Source organism: Lithobates pipiens, unplaced genomic scaffold (genome assembly GCF_037356315.1).
Source record: "Lithobates pipiens isolate NorthernLeopardFrog02 unplaced genomic scaffold, aLitPip1_a1.2 Scaffold_8, whole genome shotgun sequence".
Taxonomy (NCBI): domain Eukaryota; kingdom Metazoa; phylum Chordata; class Amphibia; order Anura; family Ranidae; genus Lithobates; species Lithobates pipiens.
Window position 1 is genome coordinate 235,041,083 of NW_027507903.1, and position 26,509 is coordinate 235,067,591.

General features: G+C 43.1%; 1 protein-coding gene across 1 annotated transcript; it reads left to right on the plus strand.

The window, feature by feature from the left end:
• Window positions 1-291: 291 nt before the first annotated feature.
• Window positions 292-26,509, plus strand: PHLDA1 (pleckstrin homology like domain family A member 1). The gene is made up of 3 exons (XM_077474243.1): window positions 292-517; window positions 6,000-6,503; window positions 25,525-26,509. Exon 2 carries the CDS (start codon window positions 6,052-6,054, stop codon window positions 6,487-6,489), a length of 438 nt encoding a protein of 145 aa, XP_077330369.1. The 5' UTR covers window positions 292-517; window positions 6,000-6,051; the 3' UTR covers window positions 6,490-6,503; window positions 25,525-26,509.

Sequence of the window (26,509 nt, forward strand, 5' to 3'; positions counted from 1 at the left end):
AATTTTCCCATAGCCGGGATGATTTTTACTGAGGTCAGCGCTCTCATGCTAAGGGTTTCCTACCCTGTAATAAAGATACTAGCGAGAAGCCTCTTTTCAGCCAGCAGCAAATATGAACACAATGTACACATGCCATATGCCTTCTACAGTTTGCTCTCAGCGTAGAAGGCTAATAAAGCCATGTGTAGAAATGATGAATGGTGTGTGGCTTATGATAGGACTGCTACCACTCTACCCCCCTCCTTCTCTTCCTTCCTCTCCATTTCCAGTCTTGCGGCTTAAAGCATCTTGCAACATCCCAGGGTTTGCTTTCTCTGCGTTCTGTGCTGGCAGTGGGCGGGAGTTAGTTCAAAAGCCATAGTGCAGGATTGCAGCTGTTGCAGTCACACACAAGAGGAAGGCTGTACTGCTTTTAACATTCATCGTTGGCTATAAGATTTGGCTTCCATTGTTATTAATGGTGCACATATCTATACATCCGCCTGTTGGGAATTTCACAAACTGAGCAGCTTGCCAAGTAAGTATCCCATAAATTCTATTGTTCATACCTAGTCATGTTTTATTAGCATAACTTACCCAGTGAAACATACAGGGCAGGAGAAGTAGTAGTTTTGGTTTGAATGCATTAGTAACACAGCTATAAAGACACAAATGTGGGGTTTTATTGAACTGATCTCATAATGCATACACGGTGACTTTAATGGATCTAGTTTGGAGATGATTACATACAGTAGATCCTAGTTAGATGGCTGTAGTGTTAAAAAAAAGAAACAATATGTTATAAAAAAAAACAAAAAAAAAACAAACGAAACTACTCGTTTGATAGCAAAGATTTTTTTATATAAGCATCACAGGTTTGGCATTTAGCAATAAATTAGGTTTTATTGGAGGACATTATGGGGTTGATTTACTAAAACCGGAGAGTGCAGCTCCAATCAGCTTGTTCTATTAAACTTTGACAAAAAAAAAAAAAAACTGGAAGCTGATTGGCTTGTATGCAGAGTTGCGCTAGATTTTTGCACTTTCCAGTTTTAGTAAATTAACCCCACTATATGTTTCCTACTAACCGCCACTTTGCCGTACTTTTTTTTATGTGCAACAATGCTCATCTAGAATCCCATAGTTTTCAATGATTCCAGTTCACATATGAACGCGCAGGCACATAAGCTTTTTTTTGTAGGCAGAATTCAGTTGAGTTTGGCTCCATAGACTTTAGATGGAGAGCAAAAAAAAGGGCAAAAACACACATTGAACACCCTTTTCAGGAGGTCCTATATTAAAGGCTAAGTGGCCAAAAATGTGCGATCCTGCCCTAAAGATTCTCCTGTACAACATGTTGCTTCTAAAAACGCATGAAAAAAATAAAATATGCAAAAACACACAAAAAACCCCCAAAAAACATCAAAATTGCCTATATATAATATGCTCAAGCGTGAACAGGGTCTAAAGAAATTTGTGCCCGTTCAATATTTCACATCATTGTAGTCATTGGGTTAGATAGACGCTTCACGCATACCAGTTTTCTTCTTATTGGGAAAATGACTTGCAGCGCCACCAGAAGGTTAACCTAATATCATAGCTGTCACTATGCTAGAAGAAATAATTCTTGGGTTACCCATAGACTTAAGATTGGGGTTGGAAGAGCCAACAAAAACACAATAGCTCTGTACAGTAACTGTAGTGGCACTGGCAGCCCGAATGCCCTGTACACACGGTCGGACATTCCGACCACAAAATCCGTCGGATTTTTTCAGATGGATTTTGTCCAAAACTTGTGTTGCATACGCACAGTCGCACAAAGTTGTCGGAAAGGTGAGGTTACGTACAACACGTACGTCGGTACTATAAACGGGCCAGTAGCCAATAGCTTTCGTCTCTTAGTTTATTCTGAGCATGTGTGGCACTTTGTCCGTCGGAATTGTCTACACACGATCGGAATTTATGCGATCGGATTTTGTTATCGGAAAATTTTAGATCCTGCTCTCAAACTTTGTGCGTCGGAAATCCCGATGGAAAAAGTCCGATAGAGCCCACACACGATCAGATTTTCCGACAACATAATCTGATCTGACTTTTTCCATCGGAATTTCCGACCGCGTGTACAGGGCATAAATCATACAAACAGTAAAATCTGTCTGGGACAATAAATTTCACAACATGAATTTTGGGCCAGAAGGTCCCTGCAGAGGTTGCAGTATGTGTAACCCTCTTGTCTAGAACGGGTAATGATAATCTCATGTCTATGGTTAGGCTGAGCAACATAAACAACATACAGGAATGCTGCTGGGTCTACAGGAGGGCTCTTGGAGGGGGGGATACATTTCCACATCACTACAATTCTTAGAAATATTTTAGGAATATTTGTTTGTTTTTTTCCCGGATTAGCCTGTTAAAACTATCAGACCCTTAAAGTGACCACAGTTTGCTGAACTGGAGGGACATATGGTCTTTTGTGAATTAACGCTTTAGCTTTAAAAAATAAGTAAAACAGAAATTACATGCTGCTGAAGGGCTGGGATTGATTACTAACAGATGTAGTATAAAGTTATGTATAAAGTTATGTCTTCTCCCTAAACTCAGCAGTTATAGAAAGCAGTTTAGCTTTTTCTACGTTCTGCACTTCCAAACATTTCTCAGAAATGATGCTAATAGCTAACAAGATTGTAATAGTTTTAACATAGGATTATGCTAGACCATAAACATGGACCATGGCAAAAAAAAAAAGGACCTCTTTTACATGGGTGGTAAAAGCAGGTGGTAGAGCCATGGTTTTACAGCCCCTTGACCACTCGATTAAAAGATAACATACAAATGGAGGGGCATGCATCATGCGGCAGCAAATGTATCCTGACATGTTGAGTTGACAGGTAGCAAATAAAAAAAAGTCACTAAACTAAACTAAATACAATTAAAATATGAATAATAATAATTATGATAATGATCATAATAGTAATAAAGATGAATTAGCTAGATCAGGATCATTATTAAGGTCAGGGTCACAGATCACATTTGGGTCTAAATGTCAGGGGGTTAAGTTCCGGTTCACACTTTTGCGATGCGAGAACCCTGCGAATGCACTGCGAATCGCACCCGACACGCACGGCAGTTCACACTGCCATATGCGAACTGCTGGGGAGTGTCATTATATTTTAACGACACCCCAATTTCAACTCGCGTATCGCACTGCGAACTGATAGTTCGGACATGAATCGCATCGCATGTGTATTCACATGAATCTGATCGCATATGTGTGAACACACATGCGATCCGAATCTGGTCCGAACAGAAAAAACCGAATGCGGTACGATATCTGCCATACTATCTGTATGGCTGATATCGCAGCGCACTGACATCACATGTAATGTGAACAGCAGTGCGCTGCGAATTACATGCGATGTCTGGCATCGCACAAGTGTGAACCGGCCCTCAAAGTCAGGATCAGTGGGGTTGATTTACTAATACGGACAGTACAACATCTGGTGCAGCTGTGGATGGTAGCCAATCAGCTTCTCATTTCAGCTTGTTCGATTAAGCTTTGGCAATAAATCAAGGAACGGATTGGTTTTTATGCAGAGCTGCATCTGATTTTGCACTCTCTAGTTTTAGTAAATCAACCCCTCAGTGATAAAATGATAAAATAATGTGCACTATTGCTTCTTAGCCCTACTACAGATACAAGTAACAAAAAAATGCATGGGGGTAGATTTACTAAAGCTGGTGCACTCAGAATCCGGTGCAGCTGTGCATGGTAGCCAATCAGCTTCTAACTGCAGCGTTGCACCAGATTTTGCACTCTCCAGTTTTAGTAAATAACCTCCATGGCGTCCATCAGGAGTAGGAGAATGTATTTATTTTGTTGATGGTGGGTCAAATAAATTGCAAAAAATATACAGCTAAAGTTTAAAAGATCATTTTTTTTAATGCTGTTTTGGGTCAATTTTTCCTTTGACTATAAGGAAAATTGGGAGATACCAATTGTCATTTACGACCAAAAAAAAGGCCAAAAATATGAAAAAATAAGGTATGATTTCAGGAATACACTAAGAAGTTGCGATGACATGTACGGTTTTACTAACACAATAAATGTGGAAACAGAAAAATTACAGCAGAAAAAAAAGACCAAGTGGTCCATCCAGTCTGCCCCATTTTTATTTTTATTTATACTTTTTTTTTTTTTGTGGGAACACATATACAAAGTTTCAAAACTGGGTCCGGGCATAAAGACCCGGTGCACACTTGTACAGGCTGCATCCTGCAGGTAGGACGGGGGGAAAGAAGACCCGGACCCTTTTTGAAAATTAGACACAGATCCTGTGCAATTAATATGTGTTCGGGTTTCAGCCCTGGTTCACATTCATGCGATTTGGCATGCAATTTGACATGTGAAATCGCATGCCAAATCTGTGGCAATTGCTGGCAATTGCCACCGATTTGGCAAGTGATTGCTGGCAATTGCCACCGGGAATGTGATTGCTGGCAATTGCCACCGGGAATCGGTGCGACGCCGCACCGATTCGCTGCACCGATTCCCAAAAGTCGTTTCTGTACTACTTTTGCCAATTTGGGGGTGCGATTTCTATTGACATTTGTGCAGAAACCTGCACAGATGTCTCTACAATTGCCCCTTAAGTCGGGACTGACATGCGGGAATTAATTTGTGTGAGTTTAGCTGAACTCACACGATTTAATTCCCGCAGTCAGCACGAACCTGGGCTAAAGAGATGAGGTGGCAACCTTACCGGAGGCTCTAATTGGCTTCAAAACGGGTGGGCTTGGGATGCATACCACTGTGCCCTGAGCCCACCCAGTTGGGTGACATTAGCAAAATAATATAATAATGTCTTCCTGTTTCTCCTCCTGGCAAATCAGGAAGCATGTCTCGATTGGCCTGGGGAAACCTAAGTCCTGATTGGCCGCGAGTCCTAAGTCCTGATTGGCCAGGAGGAGAAGTGACTGCTGGGACTTAGGAGGAGACCCAAGGGGAGGGGGGAAACTGAGACCTGGATGGGGTAAGGGGCTAACGGGGGGCCAGTGTAGGGTTGCCACGTCATCCCGGGTTCTGAGGCTGATTTAATGCAGATAAGGCACTAAGGCGGTTTTCAGGCGTTACAGCGCTGAAAAAACCAGCCCCTTTCACTCCAGTGTGAAAGCCGTTTCACTCCAGTGTGAGGACGGTGAAAAAAGTCCTGCTAGCCGCATCTTTGGAGCGGTGAAGGTGCGGTGTATTCACCGCTCCTAAACCACTCCTACCCATTGAAATCAATGGGACAGCGCGGCAATACCGCCGGCAAAGCGCCGCTGCAGCGGTGCTTTGTGGGCGGTTTTAACCCTTTTCGGCCGCTAGCAGGGGTTAAAACCACCCCGCTAGCGCCCGCAGACCGCCGCTAAAACGACGGTAAAGCGCCGCTAAAAATAGCGGCGCTTTACCGCCGACGGCCGCACCGCCCCAGTGTGAAAGGGGCCTAAGTGAGTTTAATTACCACCTTAATCAGCCACACAACCTGTAATTAATGTGTGTCCTGGATTAAAGGGATGGTGCGCCAACCCTAGCGAAGTGGCGATCGATTAATTGAGTGACCGGGGGGAACAGCGATCGGGTGAGGGGTTGTTGACTGGCTGAGCGGAGGGGGTTGGCTAAAATTGACTGCGTCTCAGAAACGCGTGCGATTGTGATTGCGCTCCTGGCACGTGACAGTGCGAACACAAGCACAAGATTTGTTTTATCTGCAGGCACTGAGGGGTTAATGCAGTCAGGTTGATGGGAATGGGAAGAAATGTAAAGTTGGCTGCTGCAAATGGAAATGCTGCCAGTCCAATAGGTGAGCGCGTCCGGCAGGTGGCGCTAGCATACAAGCGGCGGCAGAGGAGCGGGGCAGGCATGATGATATAGTGAAGCGGATTGCAGGCGCGATGCCGTCACACTCAGCCCACTGACTCCTCAGGCGGCCGGGCGGCCGGGCGGGCATTGTCACTGCTGACTGTTGATGCTTGCCTTGCAGGTCCGTCCTCTCCCATTGCCTGTTGTAGGTGAAGTGAGTTGGTTTCGGGAGGATGTTGGAGAGCAGCTGTAAGGTGGTGAAGGAGGGAGTGTTGGAGAAGAGGAGTGATGGTTTGCTGCAGCTGTGGAAGAAGAAGCGCTGCCTGCTGACCGAGGAAGGATTGCTCCTCATCCCTCCTAAACAGCTGGAGCAGCACAGTCCTCCGCCCGAGCCGGCCCGCATCAAGGAGCTGCACTTCTCCAATATGAAGACGGTGGACTGTGTGGAGCGCAAAGGCAAGTACGTGTACTTCACGGTGGTGATGGCCGAGGGCCGGGAGATTGATTTTCGGTGCCCGCAGGACGAGGGCTGGAATGCGGAGATCACCCTGCAGATGGTGCATTATAAGAACAGACAAGCCATCCTGGCCGTCAAATCTACCCGACAGAAACAACAACATCTGGTCCAGCAGCATGGGCACCGGATCAGGAGCAGCTCCAACTCCGCATAGTCCATCCATTCCAGGTACTGGGCCACACAGCTAACAATCACTTCTACACAGAGCTAGCAATCGCTTCCACACAGAGCTAGCAATCACTTGTACACAGAGCTAGCAATCACTTCTACACAGAGCTAGCAATCACTTCTACACAGAGCTAGCAATCGCTTCCACACAGAGCTAGCAATCACTTCTACACAGAGCTAGCAATCACTTGTACACAGAGCTAGCAATCGCTTCTACACAGAGCTAGCAATCACTTCTACACAGAGCTAGCAATCGCTTCTACACAGAGCTAGCAATCACTTCTACACACAGAGATAGCAATCACTTCCACACAGAGCTAGCAATCACTTCCACACAGAGCTAGCAATCACTTCTACACAGAGCTAGCAATCACTTCTACACAGAGCTAGCAATCACTTCCACACAGAGCTAGCAATCACTTCCACACAGAGCTAGCAATCACTTCCACACAGAGCTAGCAATCACTTCTACACAGAGCTAGCAATCACTTGTACACAGAGCTAGCAATCACTTGTACACAGAGCTAGCAATCACTTCTACACAGAGCTAGCAATCACTTCTACACAGAGCTAGCAATCACTTCTACACAGAGCTAGCAATCACTTCTACACAGAGCTAGCAATCACTTCTACACAGAGCTAGCAATCACTTGTACACAGAGCTAGCAATCACTTCTACACAGAGCTAGCAATCACTTCTACACAGAGCTAGCAATCACTTGTACACAGAGCTAGCAATCACTTCCACACAGAGCTAGCAATCACTTCTACACAGAGCTAGCAATCACTTCTACACAGAGCTAGCAATCACTTCTACACAGAGCTAGCAATCACTTCTACACAGAGCTAGCAATCACTTCTACACAGAGCTAGCAATCACTTGTACACAGAGCTAGCAATCACTTCTACACAGAGCTAGCAATCACTTCTACACAGAGCTAGCAATCACTTCTACACAGAGCTAGCAATCACTTCTACACAGAGCTAGCAATCACTTCTACACAGAGCTAGCAATCACTTGTACACAGAGCTAGCAATCACTTCTACACAGAGCTAGCAATCACTTCCACACAGAGCTAGCAATCACTTCTACACAGAGCTAGCAATCACTTCTACACACAGAGCTAGCAATCACTTCTACACAGAGCTAGCAATCACTTCCACACAGAGCTAGCAATCACTTGTACACAAAGCTAGCAATCACTTCTACACAGAGCTAGCAATCACTTCTACACAGAGCTAGCAATCACTTCTACACAGAGCTAGCAATCACTTCTACACAGAGCTAGCAATCACTTCCACACAGAGCTAGCAATCACTTCTACACAGAGCTAGCAATCGCTTCTACACAGAGCTAGCAATCGCTTCTACACAGAGCTAGCAATCACTTCCACACAGAGCTAGCAATCACTTGTACACAAAGCTAGCAATCACTTCTACACAGAGCTAGCAATCACTTCTACACAGAGCTAGCAATCACTTCTACACAGAGCTAGCAATTACTTCTACACAGAGCTAGCAATCACTTCCACACAGAGCTAGCAATCACTTCTACACAGAGCTAGCAATCACTTCTACACAGAGCTAGCAATCGCTTCTACACAGAGCTAGCAATCACTTCTACACACAGAGATAGCAATCACTTCCACACAGAGCTAGCAATCACTTCCACACAGAGCTAGCAATCACTTCTACACAGAGCTAGCAATCACTTCTACACAGAGCTAGCAATCACTTCCACACAGAGCTAGCAATCACTTCCACACAGAGCTAGCAATCACTTCTACACAGAGCTAGCAATCACTTGTACACAGAGCTAGCAATCACTTCTACACAGAGCTAGCAATCACTTCTACACAGAGCTAGCAATCACTTCTACACAGAGCTAGCAATCACTTGTACACAGAGCTAGCAATCACTTCTACACAGAGCTAGCAATCACTTCTACACAGAGCTAGCAATCGCTTCCACACAGAGCTAGCAATCACTTCCACACAGAGCTAGCAATCACTTCTACACAGAGCTAGCAATCACTTCTACACAGAGCTAGCAATCACTTCTACACAGAGCTAGCAATCACTTCTACACAGAGCTAGCAATCACTTCTACACATAGAGCTAGCAATCGCTTCCACACACAGAGCTAGCAATCACTTCCACACAGAGCTAGCAATCACTTCTACATACAGAGCTAGCAACCACTTCTACACACAGAGCTAGCAATCGCTTCCACACAAAGCAACCTCCCCAAAGGCTAAACTTTGGATAGAGTGAGGCTGATGTCACCGGGGTGATATCTCCTGATGGGGATCAGACCCAACTGGGTTAGAGCCCTCTCGTGCATAAGTCGGAGTGAAATTTGGCCGGTTCAGGAGGGACCAGATGAATTTTAATCCAAGGCAGGAATACTGATTGATCGTGAAAAACCCAGTTCTGTACAACCATGGTGGTAATACAGAACTGATTTTTTCCGATCAATCAGTGTTGCTGGCTGCAGCCAAAGCCATAAATAAGGGGGTACCACCCGTCCTCCCGTGCTGCCCAGGCAGCAGGATGAATCGGATGTGGAGAGGAATGATGATCGGTGTGGCAGGGGACCAATTACCAGAGCCAGTCACCTGTATGGCTCTCTGCAGTGGCTAAAAGCTGGTATCTTCTCCTCTCCTTCCTGTTGGCTTTCAGCTGCTGCAGAGAGAGCCATACAAAGGATAGGTTCCAGTAATTGACCTCCCCCGCCACACCAATCACCCTCCCTGTGCACCATATGTTTTCCCCTGCTGATTAAGAGTGGGGGAAAGGTTAGTTATATATGTCATATTTACCAGCCCCTTCCTTTCCTGAATGAACACAATGAGTGATTGGTACTGAGCACTCACTGTGTTTATAACTGAAGCATTGGCTGTATTGAGCCCTGTCAGGTTGTCTGTATGGCGGCAGGTTGTCTGTATGGTGCCCAGTGGCAGGTTGTCTGTATGGGGCCCCGAGGAAGGTTGTCTGTATGGGGCCCCCGAGGTAGGTTGTCTGTATGGGGCCCCAAGGTAGGTTGTCTGTATGGGGCCCCGAGGTAGGTTGTCTGTATGGGGCCACGTGGTAGCTTGTCTGTATGGGGCTACGTGGTAGCTTGTCTGTATGGGGCCTCATGGTAGGCTGTATGTATGGGGCCCCATGGTAGGCTGTCTGTATGGGGCCCCATGGTAGGCTGTATGTATGGGGCCCCATGGTAGGCTGTCTGTATAGGGGCCCCATGGTAGGCTGTATGTATGGGGCCCCATGGTAGGCTGTCTGTATGGGGCCCCATGGTAGGCTGTCTGTATGGGGCCCCATGGTAGGCTGTCTGTATGGGGCCCCATGGTAGGCTGTATGTATGGGGCCCCATGGTAGGCTGTCTGTATGGGGCCCCATGGTAGGCTGTCTGTATGGGGCCCCATGGTAGGCTGCCTGTATGGGGCAAAATAAGAAACGGCTGCACCTTACGTGGACTCCAAGTAAAGTTTATTGGAATATGAATATGTTTCACACAACAGAAATGAACTTAATCATTAGGCACATTTCTGTTGTGTGAAACGCATCTACCTTGACCACTGCTGGTGTCCTCTGGTGTCATTTTGGATATTTTCATATTCCAATAAACTTTATTTGGAGCCCACGTGAGGTGCAATCATTTAAGCCCCATACACACTATCAGATTTTCTGATGATTTTTGTCTTCGGATTTACCAAAACCATGTAGTGCAAGGGCCTGCCTGATTGCATACAAATGGAAACTCCTAAGGTTTGACCTGATATTCTATGGTTTTGGTAAATCTGAAGGAAAAAAATCAGCAGAAAATCTGATAGTGTGTATGGGGCTTTATTTTGACAATTTACCACGGAGGCTAGCACTCAGGTGTGTGTTGCAGTGGGCATATCATTTACACCTGGAGCGGTAAGTTCTTTTCATTTGTCTGTATGGGGCTCCATGGCAGGTTGTCTTGTCTGGTTTCTATCAGCAGCCCTGCCAATAGCACTGGTCATTGTATTCTGACAGCGAGGAAGGCTCTGGCAGGAGGATTTCCCTAACCACATCGAACTTTTGTGGATGGGAGAATAGGATTCGTTTTTTCATTGAACGAAAAAAAAATGATGGCATATATGGGCTGCCTAAAGTGGGGCACACACTATGAGAAAATTGGAAGAAAAATTCAGTAGGAGGAGCAATTGTTCAATTTTCGTGTAGTGAGTACACAACTTTCGGCATCTGATCCACACTTTCCAAACAAAAATTTCCAAAGGTGCAAATTCCAAAATTTTTCTCGTATGTGAATAGAACAAACGAATTTTGTTTAACGTGTAGTGTTTTCAAACAGTTTTCTTATAGTGTGTTCTTGGCTTAAAGGGGAGCTCCAGTTTCCTTCAGAAAAAAATTAAACGTCATCAACTACAAATATTGTAGCTGCTGACTTTTAATATTAGGACACTTACCTGTCCAGGAATCCAGCAGTTGTTCTCACCAGAGCTGATTTTTAGATTGGCTTTCAAATATTGCCGCCGCCATCTCCACTAAGGGAAACTGGCAATGAAGCCTTGCGGCTTCACAGTTAGTTCCCTACTGCGCATGTGCAAAGCACGCTACGGTCTGTGAATGGACCGGCTGCGGGGGAGGGGGGGGGGGCGAACGTTCAGCTGAGTTTGCTGTGGGGAACTCAGCCAGAAGGGGGAGCAGGTATCTGTCAAAACCAGGTACCTGCTCCTCCCCCAAAAAATGCCCTATGGCATCACTGCTTCTGTAGCCACATGCAGCAAAAAGGTGTTGCTCTGTCGCTGGCCTGAATGGTGGTAAGGCTAGGACTACACTATGCCAGTTGCCCAGTAGACACATTTGCACAAGCACAGACGCCCATTTGTTTGAATGGGCTCCTGTACCTATGGAAAGCAAAAGGTCTCTGTACCATTTCCAAGAATACAGCTTTGGGGGTTGCCATTAAGAATTATTGATATCCCCGTGTATCTGTGTGTTTTTGATGCGGGTGCGGGGAGGCAAGCAATTGCACACAGTCCAACACCTGCGTAGTGTGAAACTAGCCTTAACCTGGCCATACATCATACACTTTTCTAATTGTTTCCTTTAGATTTATATTCAAATATGTAGTGTAAGGGCCCGCCTGATTGCGTACAAATTGAACATGTTTAGGTATGACCTCATATTATATGGATATATAAAGCTAAAGGTAAATTGTACAAGAAAATCGTATAATGGATGGCCAGCATTAGGCAGGGTATACACCCTGAGGTTGTTTTTAATTTTTTTCATTCAACCAACAAGTTAAGCAAAAAAGAAAACTGACAAATCTCTGAATCCACACAAGTCATGTGGATGCAGGGATCTCTTCTGCTGCACTATTGTAGTCTGACAGCGGACGCTCTCCCCCCATCAGAATACACAGATCAGCACTGAAGCCATTGCCCCCCAATCACCGATCGAATGCTGGTTTTCCAGCAGGACCGTTTGCCGATCCTTAGACTGGCTTCTGTTAAGCAGACAACGGTAAACACTGAGCACAATTTGACATTTTCGGTCTGTGCATACCCTGTTTTAATCTCAGTCACTAGTGCCATAAGTATGAAATAGGCACCCTTTTATCAATCCTGCCAATGTTGACAAAATTTCAACAATGGGATCACTAGAGCCAGAGTTGCCCATGTCTCATCGCATAGGGAGGGTTGGAACCCCCTGTCAGGTCTTTTTTGTCATCTGTGTCCCATTGGGGAGAATTTCCTTCACTTCCTGTCCCATAGTCAAACGGGAAGTGAGAGGATATCCCTCCAAAGTGAGGAAATCCTTGGTTGTCACCAGAACTAGTGTCCTCATGGGAAGATTTCTCCTCTATTCTTGTTCTGGTGACAACTCAAAATGTGGGATTTTCTTTCACTTTCACTCTCAGTGATAATGGTAAACAGGACAGATAGAGAGGGTGAATCTCCCTAACGGGCACAGGCAGCAATAAAAACATAATTGATGTTTTCATCCCTCTACACCCTATACTAAACTAGGAATGTTCTACCATTATTTATCCTTTAAAGTGGTTGTAAACCCTCCCCCACAACTTTATCCCATGTAAATCAGGTTAAAAAACCCTAATGAACACTGCTTGTAGATATCTCCTTACTTGCTTAGTATTGTTGTAATCCTGTTTGTTCTTTAGAATGACGTCACTGAGCATGCCCAGATCTCCCCTGATTTATGGCACACTCTTTTTGTGCTTATCTATCTGTTATCAGGTCTTCCTACAGCACACCAGTGATATCCCAGGAGACTTCATAATCACCCAGAGCTTCCTCCTACACACCATGTGACCATGTGACATCACATGCAGTGTGAAGCTGATAGGACTCACACAGGCAAACACTAGATAATCAGCATAAGTAAATACTATGATATAAAACAAGTCAGCTATGAACAGGGAAGCAGGGTTGCCACAGAAACGTTGGATTGAGAAGGAGGCTTGGTTAACAGTACAGGAAGTGCTCAATGTAAGGGCGGAAATACACTCCACTGTGGACTCAGAAAACAATACTTAAGATGGTGCTGCCTAACCCCTGGAAACAAGTTTTTTAAAGTTTCTTTAAACAGTAAGTAATATGCAATTTGGGCTGGATTACAGTGGCTATAGTTTGATAATTACTTATTATAATGGACTAAATGAAAAGAAGCATCAGAGTGGGAGAGTTTACTTCCTCTTTAAGGGCTTTGATACAAAAACCATAGTTAGGGCCTCATGCCTACAGGTAGAAGAAAACGCATTTCAAAGCGTTCCTTGTTTACAGATGTGAATGCAGGCATGTTGTTTGTAATGGGGACATACACAAAGGGGCCTAAACATGTACTGCCTTCAGATCCATAACCACAAATGGATAAAATTAGCTTCTGAGGAAATGCGTATAAAAGGAACAAAAAAAGGATATAGAACTACAATTTTACACATTTAAAAGGAAAGCTTTTTACCGACCATTTATGCAGGAACTTTTGTTTCTGAAAATTCTCACCTATATGATCAGCAAAATGTTTATGGCTGTGTGCATGTAGACTTAACGTTGTAAAGTTGGTATCTAAATTGTGTCATTAGTTTATCCATTTCAGATTTCTAGACATAGGCAGCAAATGTCTTACTGGGATTTCTGATGACATTTTTGAAGCACAAGAGAGAACAAAAAAATGATCTCGCAGCTTACCTGTCCTGAGATGTGGTGGCTGCATTCGTTTTTTTCTACACTTTCCTTTATTTTAACCTCTTCACGCCAGTCATACCCATATATGCAGCCTCTTGGTGGGTGGGCCTTAACGGCAAGAGGCTGCATATATGTGTACCAAAATGTAAACAAGGTTGTGCAGAGAATGTGCACTTTTCACAATACTGGCACAGTTACCAGTGGGTAATCTGTGATTGGGGGCTTTTCAATCATGTGACTGCTGTGACAGCCAATCACAGCGGTCACATGAGCGAAATGCCCACCTTCCAGAGTTTGAAACCTCTTAAAGGGCTGGGAGGCATCAGTGTTAAGGGGTTAATCTGATAATCTTGCCATTACCTAACCTCCTGTCCTAGGGTTCCAACTGTACTGAGTATCGTTGTCACTATAGGACAGGGAGTGTGGGCTACATAACAGTTGCATTGATTCACTAAATCTAGAGAGTGCAAAATCTGGTGTAGCTGTGCATGGTAGCCAATCATTTTCTAACTTCAGCTTGTTCAATTAACCGTTTCCCGACCGTCTCATGCAGATATACTGTGGCAGAATATGTACAGGCAGAATCACATACCTGTACGTTGCCCTTTAAGAGGCAGGTTGCAGGCACGCGAGTCCACCAGGAGCTTCATGAGTGCGATTGCGGGTCCCGCAGACTTTATGTCCGTGGGGATACCTGCGTTTGTCTCATGGAGAGGAAGAACGGGGAAATGCTAATGTAAACAAGCATTTCCCCAATCTGCCTAGTGACAGGACACTGATCACCGCTCCCTGTAATCAGGAGCGGTGATCAGCGTTGTGTCACACACAGCCCCACCCCCCCCCCACAGTTAGAATCACTCCCTAGGACATACTTAACCCCTACACTGTCACCTAGTGGTTAACCCCTTTACTGCCAGTCACATTTACACAGTAATTAATGCATTTTTAATTGCACTGATCACTGTATAAATGTGAATGGTCCCAAAATCGCGCCAAAAGTGTCCGATCTGTCCACCATAATGTCCCAGTCACGATAAAAAATCACTGATCGGCGCCATTACTAATAAAAAAAAAAAAAATAAATAATAAAAATGCCATAAAACTATCCCCTATTTTGTAAACGCTATAACTTTTGTGCAAACCAATCACATGTTTATTGTGATTTTTTTTTTTTTTTTTTACCAAAAATATGTAGAATATGTATCGGCCTAAACTGAGGGAAAAAAAATTATATATTTTTTGGGGTTATTTATTATAGCAAAAAGTAAAAAACAATGCGTTTTTTTTCAAAATTGTCGCTATTTTTTGGTTTATAGCGCAAAAAATAAAAACCGCAGAGGTGACCAAATACCACCAAAAGAAGCTCTATTTGTGGGGGAAAAAAAGGACGTCAATTTTGTTTGAGAGCCACATCGCACGACCACGCAATTGTCAGTTAAAGTGACGCAGTGGCGAATCGCAAAAAAAACGCTCTGGTCTTTGGCCTGCAAAATGGTCCGTTGCTTAAGTGGTTCAGCTTTGACAAAAAAAAATAAAAATGGAAGCTAATTGGTTTCTATGCAGATCTGCACCATATTTTGCACTCCAGTTTTAGTAAATCAACCCCACAGTGTTGGGACTGCATAACACTTCCCTGTCTTCTCTATAATGGGGGAGGTGTTCTGTAGTCCACAGAGATAGCAGGTAATGGTGTTAGCTCATCACAGTCCAGCGGTAGATGGCACGGAAAGCTGTCAGTGCACAAGATTTCTGGCTGGATGAACAGCTAACTTTGTTTTGCAATTGTTGAACAGATATAATAAAACCCATTCAATGGTATATTTATAAGAACCAAAGGGAACAAAGCAGAGAAATTTATTGTTAGAGTTTACATACACTTTAAATCAATTTTATTTTGGAAAAAAGTAATTTCGTTGGTTTGAGAATCTGCAGACAATTTATTACTGTATACAAATAAAGCCAAATCTGCAATCTGGTTCTTGTATACATTTATAGTTCCATCATAAAACTTGGATCCGGCAGTCCCAGTGACGTTCGGAAGATTAGAACACTAATCTATTATGCTTTGGCTGTAAGCTGCAGTTATGAGATAATGATCAGACAGATAACTGTGACACTGAGAGATATGGGAAAGTAAATGTCAGCGTCAGTTTTGTGTGCATATCATTGGCACAGGGACACGAATTCATAGAGTAGTAAATCTGAGCCGATTCATTAGAATGACTCTGGGATGGATTGTTATCTGCTTGGAGGGGAGCCTCAGACATGAGGACAATAGTATGTGACCTAGGCACTGGGTTGATTTACCAAAGGATTAGGGGCTGTTCACTGTCACTAAATAGCGTGAACTTGCGTTCACTTTGAATACATATACATACAGTATAATCTACAGTACAGGGATATGCAATTAGCGGACCTCCAGCTGTTGCAGAACTACAAGTCCCATGAGGCATAGCAAGATTCTGACAGCTACAAGCATGACACCCAGAGGCAGAGGCATTATTGGACTTGTAGTTTTGCAACAGCTGGAAGTCCATTAATTCCATATCCCTGTTTTAGACAGATAATCTAGAAATAATTCTGAAATGTGATTGTAAAGGTTTTTTTAATTAAAATAACAAGACATACCTGCTCTGTGCAATAGCTTTCCACAGAACAGCTCCGATCCTCTTCTTGGGTCCCTCGCCGGCACTCCCCCCCCCTGTTGAGTGACCTCAAAGAAAGCCGCTTGCTGTGGGGGCACTCGGGCGTGCTCTCTCCCGAGCTCTGCTCTGTGTGTCTATAAGGCACACAGAGCGGGACTTGGCCCCACCCCCTTGTCACTGGCTCGGATTGACAGCAGCGGGAGCCAACATTTCAGTGGAACCCTTAATTGAATGAAATATAAACCACACTAAATGACCCCCAGAAACACACCTTCTATATAAAGAAAAAAGGTAAAGAAATTTTCATGCAAATTTTGCAGGAAAGGCTCAATGATTCACAGATGGTGAAAATGGTAACTTTTTAGTTAAATCACTTTTCCAAAATCATACCATAATTAGCACCTCATTCCTGTTAAATCATATGCAGTTCTGTGTCTTGTGATTTGAGCCTATTCATTTTGAATGGTTGAAATCACACCGAATCTGCATGAAAAAAAGTGCGGCTTTTTTTTTGTTTGCACTAGAATCGGATCGCATAGATGGTCATACCCATGTGATCCAGTTCAGGCAAACACACTGTGTTTTGTTAGCTGCTTTTGGGTTGTCATTAACTTTCAATTGACAACCACAACAGATCACATGAACGCAGTGCGATTGCTATGTGGTGCAGGAAACGCACAGGAATCTCTGCATTTTCTGCATTGCATCAATGTGAACCAGGCTAAATCAGGAACATGTAAATGCAAGAGAGGACATCTGAACACTGATCCGGGAAGCATAATTGTGTATATTTCCCCAATAACTTCTCCTGTGATTGGAAAAGCTAACCGCAGGAGGGCAAGTGTGAGTGTAGCGACTTTCTCCTCTATAAACCGAGTGAACTTTTTCACTTCTTCAGCGTTTGATTGCTTTAGTAGCTCATTGATGGGAATTGTTCAATACCTTTTTGCTTACTGCCTAGCTCAGTCTCATAAAGCATATAGTTCTTAAGCAGATGAAAGTGTGCCAGTTACCTACCCTGAACCTCCCCGTTCTATTAATATAGTACATACTGTACATCATTTATTCCATTTTCTGTTTAATGATCTCTATAAACTGCTTATAAACATTCTGTGAAAGTCAAAGCTAAAGATAAATGGCTCATCTGGTATTTTCTTTATATATCTTCTTTGAAGATAGAGGAAGTTGTAAAGTAATATTGGATAGCATTCTATATTTGTGTCGGTTAGATTTGTTTGTTTTGACAGAGTCTTCTTCTGTCTATACTCTATACTAGAAATGCTGCAGGCCAAACTACCAAGTAATGACATCACTGGCGGTTTTATCACAGAGTTCATATTTCATGGATGGAGCAATATTTGAATGCTTTAGTTATGTATGTATCGAGCCCACTCCCCATCCTCTTCCAAATTGCCCCCAGCAGGTATCTTCTTATCCCCCTCCCCCACAAAATAGTTCCTCCCAGCACAAATGATTCCCCCCTCCCCCAGGCCACTGTGTCTCCCTTACCCCCAACCCCCTGTGTACTCCCCCCAGTGTATTTTCTCAGTGTACAGTGTAATCCACCCAGTGTACTGCCCTTAATCCCTCCAGTGCCCTCCTCAGTGTAGTACCCCCAGTGTAATACCCACAGTGTACAGTTTAATCCCCCAAGTGTACTGCCCTCATTGTAATCCCTCCAGTGCACCCCTCTCAGTTTAATCCCCCAATGTAATACCCTCACTGTACAGTGTAATACCTCCAGTGTACTGCCCTTAATCCCCCCAGTGCCTTCCTCTCAGTGTAGTACCCCCAATGTAATACCCACAGTGTACAGTTTAATCCCTCCAGTGTACTGCCCTCTTTGTAATCCCTCCAGTGTACCCCTCTCAGTGTAATCCCCCAATGTAACACCCTCAGTGTACAGTGTAACTTTTCCAGTGTACTAGCCTCATTGTAATCCCTCCAGTGCACCCCTCTCAGTGTAATACCCCAATGTAATACCCTCAGTGTACATTGTAATCCCTCCAGTGTACTGCCCTCATTGTAACCCCTCCAGTGCACCCCTCTCAGTGTAATCTCCCAATGTAATACCCTCAGTGTACAGTGTAATCCCTCCAGTGTACTGCCCTCATTGTAATCCCTCAATTTCACCCCTCTCGGTGTAATCCCCCAATGTAATACCCTCAGTGTACAGTGTAATCCTTCCAGTGTACTGCCCTCATTGTAATCCCTCCAGTGCACCCCTCTCAGTGTTATACCCCAATGTAATACCCTCAGTGTACAGTGTAATCCCCCAAGTGTACTGCCCTCATTGTAATCCCTCCAGTGCACCCCTTTTAGTGTAATCCCCCAATGTAATACCCTCAGTGTACAGTGTAATCCCTCCAGTGCCTTCCTCTCAGTGTAGTACCCCCAATGTAATACCCACAGTGTACAGTTTAATCCCCCAAGTGTACTGCCCTCATTGTAATCCCTCCAGTGCACCCCTCTCAGTGTAATCCCCCAATGTAATACCCTCAGGCCGCGTACACACGGGCGGATTGTCTGCCCAACTAAGTTCGTCAGACAATCCGACAGACAGTCCGTTCAACTTTTGAATGAACGGACTTGACCACACACGATGAACAGACAGTCCGCTGAAAACTTGCGCGATGACGTGTACAGCACGTACGACGGGACTAGAAAAACGACGTCCAATACACTGCAATGCAACCTTCGGCCGTGTAAATCCTTTCTGAGCATGCGCCATATTTAGTCCGTCCAACTTGCCTACACACGAGCAGACTGTCCGCTGAAACCAAGTTTGGACGGACAAAACCAAGTTTGGACGGACAAAATTACGGAAATTCCGTAAGACTTTGTTCGTCAGACAGTCCGCTGAAAAAGTCCGCTGAAGCCCACACACGAGCGGATTGTCCGCTGAAACACGGTTCAGCGGACTAAGTTGGGTAGACAATCCGCCCGTGTGTACGCGGCCTCAGTGTACTTCCCCCAGTGTAATCCCCCAGTGCCCTCCTCCCAGTGTAATCCCTCCCCAACGTAATACCCTCAGTGTACTACCAGTGTAATCCCCCAGTGTACTGCCCTCATTGTAATCCCTTCAGTGTACTCCCCCACTGTAATAACCACAGTGTACACTGTAATCGCACTAGTGCTGCCCTCATTGTAATCCCTCCAGTGTAATACCAACAGTGTACTGTGTAATCCCTCCCTGTATTGCCCTCATTGTAATCCCTCTAATGCACCCCCCCCAGTGTATTCACCCCAATATTATAACCAGTGTACCCCCCCAGTGTAATACCCTCAATGTAATACCCACAGTGTACAGTGTAATCCCCCCAGTGTATTGCCCTCAATGTAATTCCTCCAGTGTACTCCCCCAGTGTAATACCCCCCAATGTAATACAAACGGTGTCACTCCATGTAATACTCACGATGTAATACCCTCACTGTGCTCTTCCAGTGTAATCCCACCAGTGCACTTCCCTCATTGTAATCCCTCCAGTATCCCCCCCCCCAGTATAATCCCCCCCAATGTAACCCTCAGTGTACTCCCCAGAGTGTAATCCCTCCACTCCTCCAGTGTAAATCTCTAATATCCATTACAGACCTCAGATTACCACAGCTCAATTCAAATAGGGATGTCACTCCTAGACTCCTCCTCCTGTTGTGGATGATAAAGTCAGAGCGAAGGAAGAGCCTAGAAAAGTGTATAGAAAAAGAAAAAGCTTTATTTGGCTCTTAGGTGTACTATTATGACAGGCATCCATCATCTCTCCCTGCTGCTTGCCTTTCACAATACTAGAGCGGCTGATCGTAGTGCCGGGGACCCAGGGCACCTTGTGCTAGCAAGTCCTTGTGAAGTAAATCAGCAGAGCCATGTGCCAGAACTTGTTCTGGCACTGAGCTCTGAGCTCCAACCTGGATCCCTAGGATGCTGGAATTAAGTTTAAATCTTGGGACAGTCCCGTGGAATCCGGGGTAGTTGGGAGGGGTGGTAGATGGAGCCTGGAGTCTGTACAAGATGACATCCCTTAAAGTATAGCTAAAGACAAAACATTTTCTTTAGTTTTGGATAGAGTGGAGAGGGATTAGAACACCTGTCAGTTTTTTTATTGCTGTCTGTGCCCCTTTTAGAGAGATTCACCTCGTCTATTTGTCTTATTTACCATTAGCATTGAAAGTGAAAGTAAAAATAAAAAATAAAAATTTGGGTTCTCACCAGAATAGAGATATAGGAGAAATCTTCCAACGAGGACACTAGTTCTGGTGGCTTGGATGTCCCCAAGGAATTCCATTAATTTGCAGGGATTTCCTCTCACTTACTGTGTCGGCTGTGGGACAGGAAGTGAAGGTAAATTTCCCCAATGGGGCACAGGTGGCAAAAAATTAACACAGCAGGGTTATAACCCTAAACCCTCCCTTGCTCTATCCAAAATGAAAAAAAAGTGTTTTGCCCATAGTTCTACTTTAAAGACTAAGTTCAACTTTGTTCACCTTTTATTTATTTTTTCTAAATTCAAGCTCCCCTATGTATCAATATAGCAGTAATGTATCTATTTTGCAAAAATAAAACAGCTTTCCATTAATTCTGCACCGGCTTACCTAACTCATAGCTGTTAAAACACACTGATTATTAATTCCTCTTTACTTCCTGATCAGACTTTAGGTCATGACACAGGAAGGAGTGGACCAGCTGAGGGCTAATGAGAACAGCTGCTCAACTCCTTCCTGTGTCATGACCTAAAGTCTGTACAGGAAGTAAGGCAGAACTAATCGAGCAGTGTGTTTAAACAACTATGAAGAGAATGAGGTAAAACAAAGGTGAACTTTAAGGTTGCTCAATGCATATATGTAAGTAATCTAATCCAATTTTTATTTAGGAGACCCTATCTCCTTGGCAAAGTGATAGTCTTCCTTAAAACCCAACCCATGTCCCAGTTATACTCATCTTAACAATGCTTTCCCGCCGTTCTGTCTTCCATTGCAGCTTCGATGATATACTCATTCTTCCGGGCATGGGGGAGCATATGACCTCCTCCCATTAATCCTTGCTTCTAAGAGCCAATTGCTAGATGTCAAAATGGTCACATGATGGAAGGAGGTGATCTTGTGGCTCCCTCTAACCATTAATAACTGGTATTTTGCAGTGGCTGAAGCAGAGGAAGGGTCAGGAGAAGGTTAAGGTGTGTATAAGGGTGGGTTTTAAAGAGATCTTGTTACTTTGCAGTGAAAGAGTCTCTTTAAAATGTTCCTCATGGTTTTGGTCAGTTAATCTTAAATACCTCTTTATTTAAGTAGATTTATTACCAGCGGCCCTCGTTATTTATGTACATTTTATTATTTACTAAATCTTTATTATGATAAACTTGCTGTATAAATCAAAAGTACTCATAGGGTAAAACTGGTTAAGATCCAGTAATGCGCTGGAGTCTATCCAAAACTAAATTTTCAGGTTTGGTTAGATTACGCTTTAGGAAGTAGCCGGGAAAAAAGCATGAACTAAAAATAGTTATTTTGATAATAAATGAGTTAATGAGTGAGTGTTATTAATGAAGGTTAATACAGGTCAAGGGACCAACTTGCGTACAATCAGCCTGCCCATACATGGAGCGAATCTCGGCCGGTCCCTGCTGAACCGGCTGAGATTCTAACCATCTATGATTGGCTTTAGTTCTTAAAAGAAGTAGTTTTACTATAAGTAAAAAGTGTTAGTTTCATTCTATAATTTGTCCCATTTTAGATTACACTAAAATTATGTTTCTGGTTCAAAGCATGACAGTTATTTGGCTTTTTTTTTCCCCGATTTTGCATATTTACTTGAAATTTGGCACTAAAAAAAGTAACAAACAAAACAAAAAAAATATATATAATATTACATATGGGCGACTGCATTTTAAAAGCTGCTCCTGCTGTGTAATACAAAGCAATTGCTATGATACCATGTGTAATGCAAGCAATTGTCATTTTGACAGCGGGTAATTGCCAGTATTAGTGGTGGGGTGAGGGTAGCTGGATGTTTGTAATGCGTCCTGAAATCTTTATTGAATTTTTTGTAGGACATATTTTATTTGTTCAAAACCCTCAAATGGTTAAATGTTTGCTTAGTAACTGGCTTATTTTCATGGAGAATGCAACTCTGTAGCAGGTGAAGCTTGATGAATTATCTACAATAATCCTCCATATTGTAAGCATATGCTCTGACATCTCACTATAAATACTCACTTTATCAGCTTTTCCGTTTAATGGCCTTTAAAATCTACTCAGAACTATTATGCTCATCCTTTGGAATTTACGGCTGAGGCTGAATAGCTCATTTGATATTTTCTTTATATGTCTTTTTAAAGGCAGACGAAGTAAACTGATACATTCAATTTTTAGCTCTGATCCATGGTGTTTGTTAAAGGAAATGTACAGTTCACCTTTAGGAGCATGTTACATGTTACACCCATATTTAGGATGTAACATGCTCCTATGCACCCACCTGCCGCCACCAGTACTCCCTACTCTATGACAGCGAGCAGGGGGGTCTTCTCCCCTACCTGCTGTTCTTTTTGAAAATAGTGTGGCTTTACAAATCAGGCTCCATTGGAATCTACCTGCTCAGGGGGGAATCTGTCTGCTGATCCCCGCTGAGCAGGTGGATGGCTGGTACATGTCCGCTCTGCCTATGCAAAGCGGACACAGACACAGTAGAAACAACAAGGTGCGCCAGACTAAGTGCAGTATTGGTAGAGGTCGACTGATATATCGGCCGATATTTGCCGTTTTTTAATTAATCGGCATCGGCCAATTGTGCTGATAAAAAGCAGATTTAGAACTACAGCGGGGACTTTGAAATTACTTCTGTAATAGAAGTCAGTATAAGTTGCCTGAGTCCTCATAGAAACGTCTTTCCTCCTCTCTGGGCAGTCTGCCAAGAAAAGAACAGAAAGATACAATGTTTACACTTGAATGAATGAAGTCATCTCAGTGTGTAGAAGTTCTCAGTTTAACCATTTAAAGACTAAATCTTTTCTGACACTTGTTGCTTACAAGTAAAAATGCTGTATTTTCTGCCAGAAAATCACTTAGACCCCCCAAAAATTATATATATTTTTTTAGCAGAGATCCTAGGGAATAAAATAGCGGTTGTTGCAATATTTTATGTCACACGGCATTTGCACAGAGGTCTTTCAAATGCATTTTTTTGGGAAAAAAATACACTATTTAAAAAATAAAAATAAAATAAAAACAGTAAAGTTAGCCCATTTTTTTTTTTCGTCCAAAAGTTTTGACTACCTGTTTTTATTTAATATATAGTTTTTTTTTAAATCTAAATCATACATACAAGTAAACTGATTGGAGGTTTGTTTTGTTTAATAAATGTTTAAGTGTAAGACATTTTCTGTATCACTTATGAAGGCTGCTTTCACACTGGAGCGGGCAGGCGTTGATGGTAAAACGCAAGTTTTAGCGGCTCTTTACCATAATTTTAGCGGTGCTATTTGGCTGCTAGTGGGGCACATATAACCCAGCTAGCGGCCAAGGAAGAGGTTAAATGCGCCCATGAAGCACTTCTGCCAAATCGCATTGCATGCACTTCGGCAGTGGTGCCCATTCATATCAATGGGCAGGAGTGGTGGAGGAGCGGTATATACCAATTCAAACGTGCTGCTTGTAGGACTTTTTTTTAAGATCCTGCCAGCGCATCGCCTCAGTGTGAAAGCACTCTGTCTTTCACACAGACTGCAGGGGAGCCATTTTGCAGGCACTTTACAGGCGCTATTTTTAGCCCAAAAGCGCCTGAAAAACGCCCCAGTGGGAAAGGTGTGTTAGATCAAGGGGGATTAAAAAATAAATAAATAAATAAATAAAAAAGGAAAAAAATAAATAAATAAAATAATATCGGCCTAACATATCGGCCCAAAAAAATCGGCATCATATATCGGCTATCGGCCGCCATGATTTCTAAATATCGGCATCGGCCAGAGAAAAACCCATATCGGTCGACCTCTAAGTATTGGTAAAAAGGAAATTTATTAAATTATCAGCCAATTGGCTAATAATGTCTGTGAAAAACAGGCATATGATTCCAAAGAAAGTCCATGGTCACTGGGGGAGTCTGAGACTTTATGCAGAAGGTGTCCCAGTGGCCTGCACCGATGTGACAGCAAGGAGATGGAAAGAGCCGGCCAGGTTCCTGCTTTGCAGTGTGAAACCAGCATGGAACACACTCGGGAGGCTCCGGAAACCAGAAGTGACGTGGGGACGTGTCAGATGATGTGTTTCAAAGCTTCGGCTTTTTCTGTAGATATTTTTCATAGACATTATGTGAGTAGCAATTTGGCAGATAAGTTAATACATTTAATTTTACCAATATGCTTAGTCTAGCGCACATTGTTGTTTTTACTTTGTTTTCCAGAAACTGCTTCACTCCCAAGGGAGTTGCCTCTAGTGCCGTTATAGTATCTTATTGGACTCCTTTACTAAACTGGGACTTTTTGTCTTTCTGATAACCTTTCAGAACAATTTTTGAAATATTCTTATTTTTATCTACAATGTATGAGTGTTTTTAACAGCATGAGCTTTTCTCTATAGCGTTGTGTATGTCCCAATCCTTGCGCCATCTTTCCTTTTCTATTTTAGGACACAGCCCGCTTTAATGGGCGGTCAGATGTAAACAGACCACCTATTCGTTTACACCCGACTGCCATCCGATGGATAGGGTATGGATCAGAGGAATAGAAGAGATGTGAGGGGTTGATCGGGTCCACCTAAAAAACTGACAGGTGGACCAGACCCGATCAGTCTGCTTGTGTGAAAAGGCCCTTACAGCTATCGTGTGAATGAACTGAAGCAATAGAACTCCAATCGTACTCTAGTTTAATCTCTAATAGAACTCCAATAGAAGTCTTGAGAAGAAAGAGAAAAGGATAGAACCTCTTTCTAATTTGTAATGTTGCCAGAGTTCCTGTTGGGGGGATTACCCTACTTGTGAGTGGTCAACACAATAGTGAGGGGAAATCTCTCTAACTGAATTTCCACAACAAGCCACAACACATCAACAAAAACCCGACAAAGGTTTCAACCCATCCTCACTTTGTTGAAAATTAAAAAAGGATTCCTTTTGGAGTTCGAGAGTTTGATCTCGTAATGTTTGTGTGATTTTATATATCTCACTAACCAATTACCTATTGCTCTGTTTCAGGTTGAATAAAGATGCACTTTACTTGGTACAAGAGGTCTTTTTTGTTGAATTCATCACATACATTCAGAAAGTTGGGAATGGAATGCTTGATTGTGGACATCCCCTGCAGCTTGAAGGTCTGCAGTTATTCATGAACCATATGATGTCAAAATTAAAAATTGGTCAGGACTTTATGTACTATGATTTTTGCAATGTATTTATTTCTCTCGTCCTTTTTAACTGCCAAACATGACTGCCTAAGAGGAAATTAGTCCAAAGTAATGCTGCCTACATCATCTATATCTTGCCTATTTTTTTTTCTGTGCTGAAAGTGTTAATGTTTTAGAACACTGAAAGAGGCACAGGAAAGGTTGTAATTCGTTTGCCTTTTGTACCATTGAGGATGCCAACATTTTCTGCTGAGGTCCACACATAAAGTTAAACCGTATGAAAAATTAATTTTTTACCGTTGAGCAAACTTGCAAGACAGAATATCCAGCGTGATACAAGTCGAGCGGAGGATGAAAATCAAACAAAGGGATCTGATGGTTCTGTTTGGTCAGGCTGATAATTCCCATTTGATGCTTTCTGTCTCTATGTTGTCAGGAGGATTTGCATCTTTAGCCGCTGTCTTTGCAACCAGCTTGTCGCATCTATTAGCTCCAAAGGGGCCGAGAAACCTTCACATATAAGCACTCTTGATTCTTTGGCAAATGTCTATTTTTCCTCAGTCTTTGTAAATGTCAGATTTAAAATCAAGAAGCCTTTTCTTTGGAATAGCAGGGAAAAGGAAACGTAAATCTGAATACATAGTTGGCAGCTGGATGGCTAATACTACACTTGTACAATGTATGGCCATTTTGAATCAAAGCGGCCAGCTTCATTTTCGGGAGTACATTGCTGTTTGTATATAAATGCTGTATAAAATGCTGTTACTGTGTGTCTATAAGCATTGTTCATATAATGAGTGGTAAAGCTTGTTAAATAAAGTGCATTATGTAACTGA